At 40.0% G+C, this 19,556-nt stretch overlaps 1 protein-coding gene across 9 annotated transcripts in view; it reads right to left on the minus strand.

Annotated features, from left to right (window-relative positions):
• Window positions 1–19,556, minus strand: part of LOC132225091 (integrator complex subunit 6-like) — a 69,635-nt gene that overhangs the window by 15,985 nt on the left and 34,094 nt on the right. For all 9 annotated transcript variants that reach the window (XR_009450789.1, XM_059680304.1, XM_059680306.1 and 6 more), the window contains one exon: window positions 17,455–17,587. Coding sequence is in view for 8 of the 9 variants with exons in the window: in XM_059680304.1 (XP_059536287.1) it covers window positions 17,455–17,587 (133 nt within the window). In the remaining variant the exon portion in view is untranslated. The remainder of the gene's footprint in view (window positions 1–17,454; window positions 17,588–19,556) is intronic.

The following is a 19,556-nucleotide window of genomic DNA, read 5'->3' on the forward strand; positions in this document are numbered from 1 at the left end:
CCACAGCCATGATAGACTGGATGGCTGCCCAAGCTGTGCCATGCTGGAGGGAGAGGGGCTCACAGTGGTGCAGTCTTTCTTCTCTTTTATTTTTTAATATATTTTTATTGATTTTTACAGAGAGGAAGGGTGAGGGATAGAGAATTAGAAACATCGATGAGAGAGAAACATCGATCAGCTGCCTCCTGCACGCTCCCAACTGGGGATGTGCCTGCAACCAAGGTACATGCCCTGGACCTGAATCGAACCCGGGACCCTTGAGTCCACAGACTGACACTCCATCCAATGAACCAAACTGGTTAGGGCTCTCCTCTTTTTGGTCTTTGTTTTTGTTCGCTGAACCTAGTTCATAGGACCTTTCAAATACAGACACCCGTGGCTGAGGTGCAGGTGGAGGTGCCGACTTGTGGAGTCTGGGGAGAGGCTGGGGAGAAGAGCAGGTTGGGAAGAGGTGGCCAGAAGTCAACAACTTAAGTAAGAATCAAGAAGAAATAAAGAGTGATATAACTGCAATGAAAAACATTATGGAAAGTTTCAAGAGTAGAGTAGGAAAAGCAGAGGACCGAATTAGTGAATTAGAAGAAAGGATAGCAAAACACACCCAAATTGAACTGCAAATGGAGAAAAAAATTAAAAGATAGGAGGAGAGCCTAAGGGAGTTATGGGACAACATGAAATGAAGCAACATACGAATAATTGGGGTGCCAGAACAACAGGAAGAGGAACAAGGGTTAGAAAACCTATTTGAAGAAATAATGTCAGAAAACTTTCCTGATGTGGGGAAGAAAAAAATCACACAAGCACAGAAAGTCCCAAACAAGATGAACCCATAAAGACCCAAACTAAGACACATCATAATTACGATGGCAAACGTTCAGGACAAAGAGAGAATCTTAAAGGCTGCAAGAGAGAGACAGAAAGTTACATATAAGGGATCTCCCATTTGATTATCAAATGATTTCTCAACAGAAACACATCAGGCCAGAAAAGAATGGAAGGAAATTTACAAAGTGATGCAAAGCAAGGAGCTGAATACAAGAACACTCTATCCAGCAAAACTATCAATCAAAATTGAAAGGGAAATCAGGAGCTTCACAGATAAAATAAAGGCTAAGGGAGTTTATCACTACCAAGCCAGCAATGCAAGAAATGCTAAAGGGACTGGTATAAAAAGAAGAAATAAAAAGGGAAGAAGGAATACAGACACACAAAAAATGGCTACAAACAAGTACCTATCAATAATAACTTTAAATGTAAATGGACTAAATGCTCCAATCAAAAGACATTGAGTGGCTCAATGGAAAAAAAAGCATGACCCATATATATGCTGTCTATAGGAGACCCACATGAGAACAAGGGACTCACACAGGTGGAAAGTGAAGGGGTGGAAAAAATATCTTCCAGACAAATGGAAATGAAAAAAAAAAAGCTGGGTAACAATTCTTATATCCGACAAAATAGACCTCAAAATGAAGGCCATAACAAGAAATAAGGAAGGCCACTTCATAATACTAAAGGGATCGATACAACAAGAGGATATAAACCTGATATAAACCTGATAAACATATATGTGCCATATGCAGGAGCACCCAAATACATAAAAAAAACTCCTGGAAGATATCAAGGGAGAGATCAACAACAATACAATCATAGTAGGGGACTTTAATACACCACTGACATCACTGGATAAATCCTCTAGACAAAAAAAATCATCAAAGGAACAGCAATCCTAAATGACTCACTAGATCAGATGGACTTAATTGACCTCCTCTTCAGAAAATTTTACCCCAAAGCCACGGAATATATCTTCTTCTCAAGTGCACATGGGACATTTTCAAAGATAGACCACAATCAGGGGTCCTCAAACTAGGGCCCGCAGGCCACATGCGGCCCGCCGAAAACATTTATCCAACCCGCCGGGTGTTTTTGCCACCGCTGTGTGCATAGGAATTTGTTCATAGTTTTTTTTAAAACTATAGTCCGGCCCTCCAACGGTCGAGGGACAGTGAACTGGCCCCCTGTATAAAAAGTTTGAGGACCCCTGGACCACATATTGGGTCACAGGCAAAGTCTCTCCAAATTTGAGAAGATTGAAATCATATCAAGCATCTTCTCAGATCACAATGGCATAATATTAGAAATAAACTCCAATAAAAACAATAAAAAAATTAAAACACTTGGAAGCTGAATAGCATGTTATTAAACAATGATTGGGTTAACAAAGAGAAAAAAGAAGAAATTAAAAACATCCTGGAAATGAATGATAATAAAAACACAACAAACCAAAATCTATGGGACACAGTGAAAGCAGTCCTGAGAAGGAAGTTTTTATCTCTACAGGCCTACCTCAAAAAAAGAAAAAATGGTAATAAATCATCTAACTCTACAACTTAAAGAACTAGGAAGAGAGCAACAAGCAAAGCCCAGAGTGAGCAGAAGGAAGGAGATAAGAAAGATCAGAGCAGAAATAAATGACATTGAGACCTAAATAAATAAATAAATGAAAAAGATCAATGAAACCAAGAGCTGGTTCTTTGAAAGGATAAACAAGATTGATGAACTTCTAGCCAGGCTCAACAAGAAGCAAAGAGAGAGGACCCAAATAAACAAAATCAGAAATGAAAGAAGCAAAATAACGACAGACCCCACAGAATTACAAAGGAATGTTAAGAAATACTATGAACAGCTCTATTCCAACAAACTAGACAACATGAAGGAAATGGTCATATTCCTAGAAAAATACAGCCTTCCAAAACTCAATCAGGAAGAATCTAAAAATCTCAATAGGGCCATAGCTATGGAGGGAATTGAAGCAGTCATCAAAAAGCTTCCAGCAAACAAAAGCCCGGAGCCAGGTGGCTTCACAGGGGAGTTTTACCAACATTCAAGGAAGAACTAAAACCTATCCTCCTCAGACTATTCCAAAAAATTCAAGAGGAAGGCACACTTTCAAGCTCATTCTGTGAAGCCAGGATCACCCTAACACCAAAACCAGATAAAGACAACACAATGAAAGAAAATTATCCTTCTTGAACATATATGCTAAAATCCTCAACAAAATTCTAGCAAATCGGATCCAGCAGTACATCAGAAAGATCATACACCATGACCAAGTAGGATTTATCCCAGGAATGCAAGGATGGTACAATATCTGCAAGTCAATAAATGTGATACATCACATAAACAAATTGAGAGATAAAAATCACATAGTCATATCAGTGGATGCAGAAAAAGCATTTGACAAAATCCAACACCCTTTCTTGATAAAAGTCCTCAGTAAAATGGGAATAGAGGGATCATACCTCAACATAATAAGAGCCTTGTATGACAACCCTACAGCCAACATCATACCGAATGGACAAAACTAAAACTATTTCACCTAAGAACAGGAACGAGACAGGGATGCCCACTTTCATTTCTCCTGTTCGACATAATTCTGGAAGTGCTAGCCATAGCAATCAGAGAAGAAGAAGAAATAAAAGGCATCCAAATTGGAAAAGAAATAATACTGTCATTATTCACGATGACATGATACTGAACATAGAAAACCCTAAAGACTCCATCAAAAAATTATTAGACGTAATAATTGAATTCGACAATGTAGTAGGATACAAAATTAATGACAAGAAATCTAAGGCATTTCTATACAGCCATAATGAACTTACAGAAAGAGAAATTTAAAAAGCAATCCCATTTGCCATTGCACCAAAAAAATTAAGATACCTAGGAATAATCTTAGCTAAGGAGGTAAAAGACGTGTATTCGGAAAACTACAGGACACTGAAAAAAGAGATAGAAGAAGACATAAACAGATGGAAGAAAATACTGTGTTCATGGATTGGTAGAATCAACATCATTAAAATGTCCATACTACCCAAAGAAATCTATAGATTCAATGCACTTCACATTAAAATACCAACGGCATATTTCACAGACCTAGAACAAACACTCCAAAAATTCATCTGGAATAAAAAAAGACCCCGAATAGCTGCAGGAATCCTGAGAAAGAAAAACAAAGTAGGAGGAACCTCAATACCAGATATCAAGCTGTATTTGAAAGCCACTGTTCTCAAAATTGCCTGATACTGGCATAAGAACAGACATATAGATCAAAGGAATAGAATAGAGAACCCAGAAATCAACCCAAACCACTATGCTCAGTTAATATTTGACAAAGGAGGCAAGAACATACAATGAAGTCAAGACAGTCTCTTCAATAAATGGTGTTGGGAAAATTGGACAGATACATGTAAAAAAACAAAACTAGACCACCTACTTATACCATACACAAAAATAAACTCAAAATGGATAAAGTACTTAAACATAAGATGGGAAAACAAAAATATTAGAGAAATCCACAGGCAGCAAAATTGCAGACATTTGTCGTAGCAATATCTTTGCTGATACAGCTCCTAGGGCAATGGAAACTAAAGGGAAAATAAACAAACGGGACTACATCGAAATAAAAAGCTGTTGTACAGCAAAATAAATCATCAATAAAACAAGAAAGCCCACTGAATGGGAGACCATATTTGCCAATGTTATCTCCAATAAAGGTTTAATCTCCAACATTTACAGGGAACTCACACAACTTAACAAAAGGAAGATAAACAACCCAATCAAAAAATGGGCAATGGACCTAAATAGATACTTTTCAAAAGGGGACATAAGGAAGGCCAAGAGACATATGGAAACATGCTCAAAGTCACTAATCATCTTAGAGATGCAAATCAAAATGACAATGCAGTACCATCTCACACCTGTCAGAACAGCTATCATCAACAAATCAACAAATGACAAGTGCTGGCGAGGATGCGGATAAAAAGGAACCCTCATGCACTGCTGGTGGGTATGCAGACTGGTGCAGCCACTGTGTAGAACAGTATGGAGTTTCCTCAAAAAGTTAAAAATGGAACTCCCATTTGGCCCAGTGATCCTACTTCTAGGAATATATCCCAAGAAACCAGAAACACCAATCAGAAAGGCTATATGCACCCCTATGTTCATAGTGGCACAATTTACACTAGCTAAGATTTGGAATCAGCCTAAGTGCCCATCAGCAGATGAATGGATTAGAAAACTGTGGTACATCTACATGATGGAATACTATGTTGCAGTAAAAAAGAAGGAATTCTTACCATTTGCAGCGGCATGTATGGAACTGGAGAGCATTATGCTAAGCGAAACAAGCCAGTCAAAGAAAGATAAATATCACATGATCTCACTCATTTTTTTATCTTTAATTTCTTTAGTGGTTAAAGTATTACAAATGTGTCCTCATCCCCCCCCATTGACCCCCAACCTCCCCCCCTACTCATGCTCTCATCCCCCTGTTGTATGTGTCCATTGGTTTGGCTTATATGTATGCATACAAGTCCTTTGGTTGATCTCTCCCCATTACCCCCACACTCCCCTACTTTCCCTCTGGGGATTGACAGTCTGATCCCTGTTTCTCTGTCTCTGGATCTGTCCCTGTTCATCAGTTTATGCTGTTCTCTATTTTCTACAAATGAGTGATGATCTCACTCATTTGTGGAATACAATGAACAACATAAACTGATGAACAAAAACAGATCCAGAGACAGAGAAGCATCGATCTGACCGTCAAACCTCAGAGGGAAGGCAGGGGAGGGCGGGGATAAGGGGGAGAGATCAACCAAAGGACTTGTATGCATGCATATAAGCCTAACCAATGGACACAGACACCAGGGGGTGAGGGCATGCACCGGGGGGTGGGGGTGGCCGGAAAGAGGTCAATGGGGGGGAAAGGAGACATATGTAATGCTTTAAACAATAAAGAATTAAAGAAAAAAATTGATGGCACTAGTAAAAGCAAGTAGAGATGCTAAATTGAAGTTTAAATTCTGCCCAACTAAATATGTTTCTTGAATACCACATGCATTAAAACAACTAAAGATATTTTCTTTATTTTAATTTTTTAAATCTTTATTGTTCAGATTATTACAGTTGTTCCTCTTTTCCCCCCTATAGCTCCCCTAAACCCGGTTCCCACCCCACCCTCTGCCCTTACACCTCCCCCACTGTCCTCACCGATAGGTGTACGATTTTTGTCCAGTTTCTTCCCACACCCCCCACACCCCTTTCCCCCTGAGAATTGTCAGTCTACTCCCTTTCTATGCCCCTGATTCTATTATATTCACCAGTTTAATCTGTTCATCAGATTTTTTACTCACTTGATTTTTAGATTCACTTCTTTATTTTTGTTTTTTTTAATTAAATCTTTATTGTTCAGATTATTACATTTGTTCCTCTTTTTTCCCCCCATAACTCCCCTCCTCCCAGTTCCCGCCCCACCCTCCGTCCTCACTCCCCACCCACTGTCCTCTTCCATAGGTGCACGATTTTTGTCCAGTCTCTTTCCGCATCTCCCACACCCCTTTCCCCCCCAAGAATAGTCAGTCCATTCCCTTTCTATGTCCCTGATTCTATTATGATCACCAGATTATTTATTCACTTGATTCTTAGATTCACTTGTTGATAGATGCATTTTTGTTGTTCATAATTTGTATCTTTACCTTTTTCTTCTTCTTCCTCTTCTTAAAGGATACCTTTCAGCATTTCATATAATACTGGTTTGGTGGTGATGAACTCCTTTAGCTTTTCCTTATCTGTGAAGCTCTTTATCTGACCTTCCGTTCTGAATGATAGCTTTGCTGGATAAAGTAATCTTGGTTGTAGGTTCTTGGTATTCATCACTTTGAATATTTCTTGCCATTCCCTTCTGGCCTGCATGGTTTCTGTTGAGAAATCAGCTGACAGTCGTATGGGTATTCCCTTGTAGGTAACTGGGTTTCTTTCTATTGCTGCTTTTAAGATTCTCTCTTTGTCTTTTGCTCTTGGTATTTTAATTATGATGTGTCTTGGTGTGGTCCTCTTTGGATTCCTTTTGTTTGGGGTTCTCTGCGCTTCCTGGACCTGTAAGTCTATTTCTTTCACCAGGTGGGGGAAGATTTCTGTCATTATTTCTTCAAATAGGTTTTCAATATCTTGCTCTCGCTCATCTTCTGGCACCCCTATAATTCTGATGTTGGTACGCTTGAAGCTGTCCCAGAGGCTCCTTACACTATCTTCGTATTTTCGGATTCTTTTTTCATTTTGCTTTTCCAGTTGGGTGTTTTTTGCTTCTTCGCGTTTCGAATCTTTGACTTGATTCTTGCGCTCCTCTGGTCTGCTGTTGGGTGTCTGTATAATATTCTTTATTTCAGTCAGTGTATGCTTAATTTCTAGTTGGTTCTTTATCACAACATCGAGGGTCTCATTAGATTTCTTGAGGATCTCACTACATTTATCGGCAGTCTCACCAGTCTTTTCGAGGGCCTTACTAAGTTTATCGGCAGCTTCTAGACAGTTCTTGAGAGACCTTAAAAGTGTGGTTTTGAGCTCTATATCTTCCATTTCTGACATTTGTGTCCTGTTTCTTTGTCTCCGCATTTTTTTATCTTATTTTGGTGCACCCCTTAGTGGTCTTTGTGCGCAGTCTTGTAGTTAAGCCTTGATTGTTGTCGGTAATACCAGGGGTGATTTGACCTCCAGGCTAACTGGCTATGAGAGTCAGCTGTGTCTGCAGTGGGAGAGCTTCTGTGCTGGATCTCTAGGGCGGTGCTAATCTAGCGTTTGCCTGAGTCTATCCAGCAAATGGCTCTGCGCAGGGCTTGGGCGGGGCAGGTCCCCAGGGGATCTACAGGGCAGGCGGAGCAAGCAGTTATGGCTGCTCTCAGTTCCGTCCTTAGGGGCTCTGCCTCTCAGAGTCCCAGCAACCGCAGCAAACCTCGGAGAGAAAACTGCCTTTGATTTCCGACCGAAGCCAGACAGTCCTGCTTCTCCCGTTTGAGTCTGGGTCCCCAGGGACTCGCCCAGATCTGGAGCTCAGAGTCTGAAACTCCCTCCCAATTGAAAACAACAACTGTGCCCTCCGCCGCCAGCCCACTCCGCACCTGAGTATTTCACTTCAGCACTGCGCCTCCTCTGAGTCTGGGTATGATATTCTCTTTCCTCCTAGTTGTAGAATTTCCACTCAGCCAGCCTTCCTGTGGTTCTGGATGATGTCTGTCTTTCCTTTAGTTATATCTCTGAAGTGGTTGTCCGAGGTAGCACTCTCTGGCGTTAACCTATGCCGCCATCTTGGTTTCTCCCCATAGATTCACTTCTTGATAGATATGTAATTGTTGTTCATAATTTTTATCTTTACCGTTTTTCTTCTTCTTCCTCTTCTTAAAGGATACCTTTCAGCATTTCATATAATACTGGTTTGGTGGTGATGAACTCCTTTAGCTTTTTCTTATCTGTGAAGCTCTTTATCTGACCTTCAATTCTGAATGATAGTTTTGCTGGGTAAAGTAATCTTGGTTGTAGGTTCTTGCTATTCATCACTTTGAATATTTCTTGCCACTCCCTCCTGGCCTGCATAGTTTCTGTTGAGAAATCAGTTGACAATCGTATGGGTACTCCCTTGTAGTTAACTAACTGTTTTTATCTTGCTGCTTTTAAGATTCTCTCGTTGTCTTTTGCTCTTGGCATTTTTTTTTAAAATATATTTTATTGATTTTTCACAGAGAGGAAGGGAGAGAGATAGAAAGCTAGAAACATCGATGAGAGAGAAACATCGATCAGCTGCCTCCTGCACATCTCCCACTGGGGATGTGCCCGCAACCCAGGTACATGCCCTTGACCGGAATCGAACCTGGGACCTTTCAGTCCGCAGGCCGACGCTCTATCCACTGAGCCAAACCGGTTTCGGCTGCTCTTGGCATTTTAATTATGATGTGTCTTTGTGTCTTGGTGTGGTCCTCTTTGGAGTCCTTTTGTTTGGGGTTCTCTGTGCTTCCTGGACTTGTAAGTCTATTTCTTTCACCAGGTAGGGGAAGTTTTCTGTCATTACTTCTTCAAATAGGTTTTCAATATCTTGCTCTCTCTCTTCTTCTGGCACCTCCATAATTCAGATGTTGGTTCGCTTGAAGTTGTCCCAGAGGCTCCTTACACTTTCTTCATATTTTTGGATTCTTTTTTCTTTTCTGGTTGGGTGTTTTTTGCTTCTTCGTATTTCAAATCTATGACTTGATTTTTGCGATCCTTTAGTCTGCTGTTGGATCTCTGTATAATATTCTTTATTTCAGTCAGTGTATGCTTAATTTTTAGTGGGTCCTTTTTCATATCCTTGAGGATCTCACTAGATTTATTGAGGGTCTCACTAAATTTATTGGTGGTTTCTAGAAAATTCTTGAAAAACCTTATAACCATGGTTTTGAACTCTATATCCAGTAGTTTGCTTTCCTCCATTTCTGTCATTTGTGACCTGTTTCTTTGTCTCTGCATTTTGGCTGCTTCCCTGTGTTAATAGAGTGGCTTTGTATGGTAGGTGTCCCATAGGGCCCAGTGGCTCAGCCTCCCCAATTACCTGAGGTGGACACTCTTGGTGCACCCCTTTGTGGCCTTTGTGCACAGTCTTGTTGTAGTTAAGCCTTAATTGTTGTAGGTATCACTGGGAGGAATTGACCTCCAGGCCAACTGGCTGTGAGAATCAGCTGTGTCTACGGTTGGAGAACTGTGCTGGAGACACCCTTATGGGGCAAGACTTGCTTCAGTGGGGCTTTGGTGCTCCCTGAGTCTGTCCCTTATGGATCTGAGGAGTTGTAATCTGGATGGTCCACTCTGACCACTGGGTACACTGGCTCTTGGATCTCTAAGGAGGTGCTAATTTAGCCTCTGCCTGAGGCTACCCAGCAGGTGCTACGGAGAGATCTGCAGATTCCTCTTCTTTGTTTGGGATTTGGAGGTGCCCAGATGAGGCCCAGCTGTGAAGCAATGCAAGCTGCTGTGGGCCTTGGGTCTTTTTATGGATATTCTGTGTCTCTCTGACCCAGCTGCAGTTTGTTAGGTAATTTTAGATTGCAAAGGGCCAGACCATTCATATGTAAAAGCCTCTGTGCACAGGTTGGGTGGGGCGGGGTCTCAGGGAATCAACAGGGCAGAGCAAACAGCTATGGCTGATCCTCAACCCTGCCCTAAGAGGTCCCAGGTCTCAGTGTCCTGCGGTAATCACTGTAAGCACCTTTGAGAGAAAGCCACCCTCGAGTTCCAACCACTGCCAGACAGTCCATTTTCTCCCTGTATGAGTCTGGGTCCCCAGAGACTCACCTGGAACTGGAGTTCAGGGCCATCAGAAGCTTGTGTCTCCCTCTGGATTGAAAAAGACAACCACGTACTCAGTAGCCAGCCCTTTCCATGCGCGCCTCCGTGCCTCTGCACTTTACTTCCTCACCTCCTCTGAGTCTCAGTGTGCTTTTCTCTTTCCTTTTAGTTGTAGAATTTCCACTCAGCTAGCCTTCCTGTTGTTCTGGATGATGTCTGTTTTGTCTTTCAGTTGTATTTTTGAAGTGGTTGTGCGAGGCAGCAATTTTAGGTGTTTACCTATGCCGCCATCTTGGTTTCTCTCTCAAAATATTTTCTTTAAATAAGCAGATACCCCATCTTTTCACATTTAAATTTAATTTTTTTAATAATGTAAATACATTATATACACCACATGAAAATTTCCAAAACAGCTCACTATTTCCTTCTGATGGTAAAAAAAATATTTCTTTTCTGATATAATAATTCAAAATTGATATCCCAGACATCAACACGAACCTGCCACACTTACTATAAATACCAAAAATATTATAAATTCGACCTTTATTTTGTTTCTTTGGGTTTTATTGGCTCCTATCCAAAAACAAATGCTTTTACTTCCAATGACAAAACCATTCTTATGCCATAAGCATAATTTCTCTACAAATTTATTTGAAATTCTGAATTATTTTAGTTATTTATTACATTTATTTAGTAAATATTCTGAATTATTTAGTTAGTTTACTGCTATAATAAATTATTCACTTCTGTTGAGACTAATTTAAATGAAGTTACAATGTCATAAAATGTGGGGTTTTGTTCTTTTGGAACAGGGTAGAAAGAACGAAGAAAAAAGATCTGAAGAGACTGCTGGCTCATTGTAGAATGCAGGTCTTTTTTTACTGTATATTTTTATTGATTTCAGAGAGGAAAGGAGAGGGAGAGAGAGATAGAAACATGAATGAGAGAGAATCATTGATTTTCTGCCTCCTGCACGCCCCCCACTGGGAACCGAGCTGCAACCCAGGCATATGCCCTTGACTGGAATTGAACCCAGGACCCTTCGGTTCACAGGCCGATGCTCTATCTACTGAGTCAAGCCGGCTAGGGCAGTATGCAGGTCTTTTAGAAACCATTCATATATTGACAGAGGAATGAGATATCGTGTTTTACTGTGTCTTTATGTGAAGTCTGCTGAGAATTAGGCAGATTTTGGAAACTAACTGACAAATTTAAATACCACAAGACTGGAGAGACATTTAGACATAAATAGATTAGATAATGAGAGTCAATAATAGTTGTAATATTTCTAACAATGCAGATTGCAATGATTCCACCCAGGAGCCAATTTAGTCTAATTATTTCTTGTCGAATTCTTTGAAACAGGAGTGGGAGGAAGAAAGAATATCTTCCACAGTCTAAATTAAGAGTAGAGATCTATTAGGGTGACAGTGCTTTAGTCACTTTCTCTATAGCTCAGAAAATGATTTCCAAGGTATTAAATTTCCATTCACATGTAGTCTGTAGGAGGCTACAGTAAAGATGTCATAAAAAATTAGCTAATCAACATTTGAAAGACAAGAAAGTGAGTGTAGAAAGAAATTAAAATGATACTGCCAATACCCCCAAAACTACTGACTCATTATCTTCCAGTTCCTTTCTCCCCATTTCCCACTTGGAAGAGGAGGAAGATGTGGGTTTGAGTCCAAACTCATCCACATTCTTAGCTGAGTGAGCTTTGAGAAATTACTTCACCTTTTTGTGTCTCCATTCCATCTATAAAATCAATTTAATAACTGCCTTACCACACAACATTGTTCTGAGAACTATATTATGTACATGAAAACACCACATACAATGAAAAATGGTGTAAGCTGTAAAGCACTAAATCTATAGTGATTAATCCACATAAAAGTATATGCATTTATTCTCTTTTGCTCCTCCTGGTCTCAATGTGGATCTAAAGTTTATTTTTTACACAAGTCCCTAGTTCTTAATTTAAAAAAAAACCCAGAAGAATTGAATGCGATATACAGGGTGTTCCAAAAAAATGTATATACACTTTGAATCATTATAAAGGCAGTGTAGATTAAAATACATTTCATTTTCAAAATGTTATAGAACCAGCTGTTAAAGTGTGTATACATTTTTGGGACACCCTGTATTTTAAAAAAGCTGCCATTAATGTCTTAAACTCTATAGTTATTGGTCCTCAACAACAACAAAAAATCCTAATTTCCTAACTGAGAGATAGTCTTCTTGCCAATTATGATAATCTGGTTACCACCCTACTAATGTGATTGTTATGGTAGTTCATTGATCCAATTAAGCCTCACTTCTCTATCCTTAGGTAAGTTTAATGCTTAATTACATTAGCTACTTTTGCTGGAAACCTTGAACTGATAAAGAAACAGAGGTCACCTTTTTGGAAAGTTATGGCACTATGTAGTAATACAGTGATATTTCTGGGCATTATGAAGTGTATGTGACTTAACTTGCCTTTTTACTTAATGCCCTGCCCACTAAAAGTGCAAAACCATCCTGTATCTTTATATTGTATCTTTAATATGAAACAGTGCCTTCAAGGGCTACTAAGATAGCATAGTTATTAATAATGACAACAACAATAATAATGCCAATAGCATTATTGAGTACTTACTATTTGCCACGTGAGTTATGTACAGTTAACTGTATTCATTCAATCCCAACTAAATCCTTTTGAGGTAGGTAATATCATTCTCACTTTACAGATGAAATAACTGAAGCACAAAGCTAGCAAACAGCAGAGCCAGGATTCATAGCAGAGTAGCTACACCCTAAAGTCCATATACTTAAACATTATGGGAGCCGCACAACCCAGAAAGTGAAGTAATGGTGGAAATGTAAGGAGTGTCTATTTCTGAACCTCAGCATGAAACCCAAGTTTGGGATTCATGGACACAAGGACCTTTAGCCTCAAAGAGTGTGAAAAACTCTATGCTTCTTAGAAGTCACAGATTATAGAAAAGCCTGGAAATGGATATTTGAAGCAAAAGGGAAGAATGGGAACTGAGTCAAGGATGGGATGGCCTGAAATGACTATGTGGGGTTAGGGAAGGGGGAGAAATCAAAGAATCTTCTGAAGTTTCTGGTTTGGGATATTTGCCAAAGGATCATGATTCTCTAGGCAGGGCTGGATTCTCAGTGTTGCAGGTTAAGAAGAACCAAGAACAAATGCTACATATGTCTCTCTGGTGTTAGAATACATTTCAGAGAGAAGGAGAACTTGGCATTTGGGGAACAGAGTGATACAGACTAAGAGGTAACCAGGAAGACATTGTCAGGATTTGACTTTACATAGTGCTAGGGAGTCTGGGAATGTGGCAACTTAGGCACAGACAGTTTGAGGCAAAGGAAGAACTGAATGCTTCCTCTTAACCATTATGCTATGTCCACATCTGATCTCTATTACCTGTAAGATCAGCAAAGACCAATTTTAGAGGGTGGGTCTTGCTTTTGTAAAGTGCTATATATCTCAACTTCTGATGGAAGACCAGCTATTCTAGTTAGGGCATTTTCATGTAATAATTTGGAAAGTAGATTGAGTTTAGACCAAAGATGAAATGCCGGAATTCAGCCCATAATAGTTTTAAAGAACTTTTCCACTGTCCTATGGTAATGAGGACACCTCCACCCCTTTGGTGTCAGTGGAGACCATGTGGAGAAGAGTAAGGAGAAACTGCTACTTCTCCCATCCAGAGAGGTATCCTTGTAGTGAGGATCCAGAACTCCTATCCTTGCACAGCAATAATAAGGAGCCAAAGGAGCCCCCTCCTTTTGGGTGTCAACAGGGGAAGCCAAGTGGGGAACCTGGACTTCTGCCACTCTGGCACTAATGAGAAAGTACCTCAAAATCTCTGCCAGAGGAATGTGAGAGGAAGCAAGCTAAAACAGAAGATTTAAATAAGATCCACAAACTCACAATATTGAAAATGTTCCGATTTCAACTGAAAATCATTCACCATACAAGAACCAGGAAGATCTCAAAACAAATTCAAAATGACAATCAAGAGACACTAACGCCAAAATGACAGAGATGTTAAAAATATTCAATAAAGGTTTAAAAACCCACCATAACAAAAGGTATTTCAACAACCAATTACACACATTTGAAACAAATGAAAAAATAGAAAGCCTCAGCAAAGAAATAGAAAATGAGCCCTGGCCAGTGTGGTTCAGTGGTTGAGCATCATCCCATGCACTGAAAGGTTGCCGGTTCGATCCCTAGTTGAGGTATGTACCGGAGGCAGCTGACATCTCTCTCTCTCTCTCTCTCTCTCTCTCTCTCTCTCTCTCTCTCTCTCTCTTCCTCCTCACTTCCTCACTCTCTAAAATCAATAGAAAACATATTAAAAAAAGAAACAGAAAGTGAATGAGAAGCAGAAGATATAAAGAAGAACCAAATGGAAATCTTAGAATTAAAAATGCAATAAACAAAGTAAAAAGTTCAATGAGTGGATTCAAAAGCAGAATGGAGGGGTCGTGTTTGTTTTTGCTTCTGTTGTCTGCTTTTGGTGTCATATCTATTTTTATTTCTTACAACTGCAGGTGAATCTACAAATATCTCAAAATAAAAAGTGTACTTGAAAGTAGAAAAATAATACTATTTACAGTCTAAGTAAAAAATATCTAGTCTAATAGAGTGTCAGACTGGGGAGTGAAGGATCCTGGGTTCAATTCTGGTCAAGGACACTTACCTTGGTTGCAGGCTTGATCCCTGGCCCTTGTTGGGGCATGTGATGGAGGCAACCAATTGATGTGTCTCTCTCACATTGATGTTTCTCTCTGTCCTCTCCCTCCCTTCCACTCTCTCTAAAAATCAATGTAAAAATATCCTTGGATGAGGATTAACAACAACAACAACAAAATTATCAAGTCTAATCCTTCATTGTATAATTGTGAAAACTGAGGTCATAAAGGTATATTTAAGAAAAATGGGTAAATAAATCCACAAAATACAGGTAGTTTTTGTTGGTAGTCTTATTAATCTCAGGGACATAACCTATATTTATAGCAGTGGCAATCATCTTTTAGAGGATACTTTTAGATTAGACTAATAAATAAAGTAGACAGGCTACACAGAACAATCATACTAATATATTTATGATGACCCATTCTTTTAAAAATGTATCTTTATTGTTGAAAGTATTACAGATGTCCATTTTTTCCCATTGACCCCTTCCACCCCACACCCACCCTTATGACGACCCATTCTTAACCTTAATTTGCAACATTTAAAATAATTTCTTTTCAGTACATTTAATACATATAGTACATACAGCACTAAAAATCTTATGTTTTTTCCAATAATTTTTATTTTTCATTTGCAGTTGGCATACCATATTATATTAGTTTCAGGTGTACTACATAGTAATTAGACATTTATATAACTTACAAAGTGATCACCCCATAGGTCTAATACCCATCTGACACCATACATACCTATTACAATATACTCCCTATGCTATACTTTACTTCCTCATGACAGTTTTTATAACTGGCAATTTGCACAACTTATTCCCTTCCCCTTTTTCATCCAACTCCCTAACCCCCTCCTATCTGGCAACCATAAAAAGGAATAAATAAATAAATAAATAAAGTTCTCTGTATCTATGAGTTTGCTTCTGTTTTATAAAAATATATTTTTATTGATTTCAGAGAGAAAGGGAGAGAGAGAAAGAGATAGAAAGATCAATGATGAGAGAGAATCATTGATTGGCTGCCTCTTGCATGCCCCCCACTGGGGATCAAGCCAGCATATGCCCTGACCAGGAATAGAACCATGACCTCCTGGTTCATAGGTCAATGCTCAACAACTAAGTCACTTTGGTTGGGGGAGTTTGCTTCTGTTTTGTTCATTTATTTTGTTTTTTAGATTCCACATATATGTGACATCATATGGTATTTGTCTATCTTTGTCTGATTTAGTTCACTTACCATAATAAAAAGTATTATGCTTTTAATGACTAAAACTCAGTAAGGTTTGGTTCTTTTGGCAAAAATTAAGAAACTCCACCAAATAAAAATGTTCACAACTTTACAACTAGAAGGATACCATGTGGTATTATTACTCTAAACAAATGTGGCTTTTTAAATGAGAAAAAAAATCTCTACACATGTTTTTGGTGATATTTGAGTAACTTCTCCTGGAGTTGTTCATTTTAGAATATTGCCATGGAAACTAAAGTGTCTACAACTACAGTTATTGTAGAATTTATTGTTGTACTTATTGCCATAAATTGCTACCGTGCCTAAACCAGGTGCCTCAAGAGCACTGAATATCCTTTTATGAAGGAACTAGAGGCCCAGTGCATGAAATTCATGCACTGTGGGAAGGGGGTCCCTCAGCCCAGACTGCGCCCTATCACAGTCCAGGACCCCTTGCTCCTTACTGCCTGCCTTCTCGCTGCTCCTTACTGCTTGGCTGGCTGCTCCTTGGCGCTGCTGCGGAGGTGGGAGAAGCTCCCACCAGCCACTATACTCACCAGCTGTGAGCCCAGCTTCTGGCTGAGCAGTGCTCCTCCTGTGGCAGTGCACTGACCACCAGGGGGCAGCTCCTGCATTGAACTTCTGACCCCTAGTGGTCAGTGCACATCATAGCGACAGGTCATTTCACCGTTCAGTCGATTTGCATATTAGGGTTTTATTATATAGGATTAGTGTGAGCCAATACTCCCACAGAAGCCCTATTTTCTGAAGAAAACGATCAAATTTTTGGAGCATTAATCCCAATCAATGGCATTTTTTGGCTCAAACTAGTCTGTGAAAAAGGCAAGTGCACTTAAAACTGGGGGTTAGGCCCGGCTGGCATGGCTCAGTGAACATTGAGCATCCACCTATGAATCCAGAGGTTGCGGTTTGATTCCTGGCCAGGGCACTTGCCCCAGTTGCAGGCTTGATTTCCAGTGTGGGGTGTGTGGGAGGCAGCCGATCAATGATTCTCTTTTATCATTGATGATTCTATCTCTCCCTTTCTTTCTGAAATCAATAAAAATATATATTTTTTAAAATGGAGGTTGGGAGGGAGGGGTGACAGCATTGGACCTTGCAACCTCAAGAAAAGCGTAAGAATCACACACCAAAGGTTAAGTGTCTCTTCCATTTGATCTAAAGGCAACAAAAAGAAAACAAAACAGAACAGTATGCAAATTCTATCCTTTCAAATGAATATTTAGATTTTTTATATATTAGGTATCAACTACTCTTTGACTACATTTAAGGTGCTTAGCCCATCATGTATATTTTGTTGTATTTTAAAGATGATTAAATAGGACATACTTTACTTACCTAAAAGAGGGAGTAAAACTGGGTAGTTGTAGGGCATCACAAAGAGGTTTACACAAGTTAAAGTTGTACTGGCTTTTAAATAACCAAATGGATATCCAAGTTCATTGTATTTTCCACTGCTAGTAACAAATACCTGAGAATAATATGAAGTAATATACAGTTATGACAATATGGATTTTACGTAAAAGCAAACTCATAGCAATATTCCATAGCCACATCTATGGCATAATTTAATTGTAATTTAAAAATGGAAATAGTGCTTTTAGCTTATGGTTATACCAAATATATCATACTAAATAAGAATGTTCAGATCACAATTCTTTTATAACTTATATTAAGAAATGAAACTGTATATGCAATAACTACTCAGAGTTTGCAGTCTACATCAACAGTACCCAAATATTTACTTGGTTAGAACAATGGAAAATAAGGCTGCAATACCACTAAGTGATACCAGCCATTAAAACAAATTGACTTCTCAAAAGAAGTGGTGACCAGAGTAAAGACTTTTAGGAAAATGGAAGATGGCCCATGCATAAAGCAGGCAATTATAAAAACAAAGCCCTTTTAAAGGATTATGCTAACATTTTTCATGTGTACTACTATTAAATCTTGCTCTACTTCCCTTTGATGCCCCATTCCCCTACCTACTATTCATTTTTGATCCAATAAGTATTTACTGAATAGTCAGGCACTGGTGGTAATTATTTTGAGGCAGGAAGAAAATGCTTTGGTTCATTCTGGAAGTCATTTATCTTGTAAATTATGCTGGTAGAACAAACATTCAATAATTATCAAAACATTAATCTTTATTACATATGGCTATCATCTTATTTTTATTGATATTCTTGATTTGATATATCTTATATTGTCAAGTCCCATACACTTGATATGCTGGGCTAGAGTCCTCTAGCAAACATGTTTTCTCTGTGTTTCATGAGTCCTTCAACAGGGTTAAGACAAAAGTCAAACCCTAATGGTAAGCAGGATCCATTTACCTTGCTAATTCTTGGTACCAGCAATATCACCTACTAGTTCACTAAATTCTTGCTATATTTAGTTATAGCTAAGAATAAATCCTTCCTATGTTATTTATGACTCCACAAAACAATTGCTAAAATATGACTCATCTACTAGATTTTTGTCTTAATTTGAAACTTAATAGAAACAGAAAACTGTAATAAAACATGTTGGATTTCCCCCTATTTCCCAATTGTGTATAATAGAAGAGGGGGAAGTCATCATCCTATATAATAAAAGGCTAATATGCAAGTAGATCGAATGGTGGAACAACAGGTCACTATGATGTGCGCTGACCACCAGGGGGCATGCGTGGAACATGGTGGGCATCGGCCATGGTGGGGTGGTGGAGCAGGTGAGCCAGGGTTCCAGACCAAGGTGGGGCACCGGTTGCTGTCATTGGAGCAAGACTCTGGTGGTTATTAAAAATCCTTTGCTCCCCTGCACACCACGGTCCTGCCCAGGGCTTGCACCTGCCGCCAGTGCTGGCCCTGCTCACACCCAGTGTGGGCGCTGGAGCCACTGCTCACACCTGCTGCCAGTGCCCAGCGCTGTCCCTGATTGCTTGGCACCGTCAGTGGGTGCGAGTGGCAGCTGTTGGCCCCGATCACCCCTTATGGCTTCTCCACCTTCCCCTGCTCCCAAGGGGTGATCAGGGCCAGCAGCCGCTGCTCGCAACCACTGCCAGTGCCAGCCCTGCTTGCACAAGGTGCTGGCACCAGAGCTGCCGCTTGCATCTGCTGCTGGTGCCTGGCACTGGTCCTGATTGCTCAATGCTGTCAGTGGGTGCAAGCAGTGGCTGGCAGCCCCAATTGCCCCTGAGGGCTTCTCCACCACCCTCTACACCTGAGGGGCAATTAGAACAGCAGCTGCTGCTTGCACCTGCTGATGGCACTGGCCCCAATTGCTTGGCACTGTTCAGCGGGTGTGAGCGAGGCTGCTGTGAGCGAGGCCAGCACCATCAGCACATAGGAGTGGTGGCAGCAGGACTAGGGGCCATGGTGGGAGGGGCTGGGCGGGGCGCAGGGGCTGGCCGTCCCTGTGCCCACTGTGGCCTTGCAGCCCACAGTTCCTTTTGAGAT

The sequence above is a fragment of the Myotis daubentonii genome, chromosome X (genome assembly GCF_963259705.1).
Source record: "Myotis daubentonii chromosome X, mMyoDau2.1, whole genome shotgun sequence".
NCBI classification, from domain to species: domain Eukaryota; kingdom Metazoa; phylum Chordata; class Mammalia; order Chiroptera; family Vespertilionidae; genus Myotis; species Myotis daubentonii.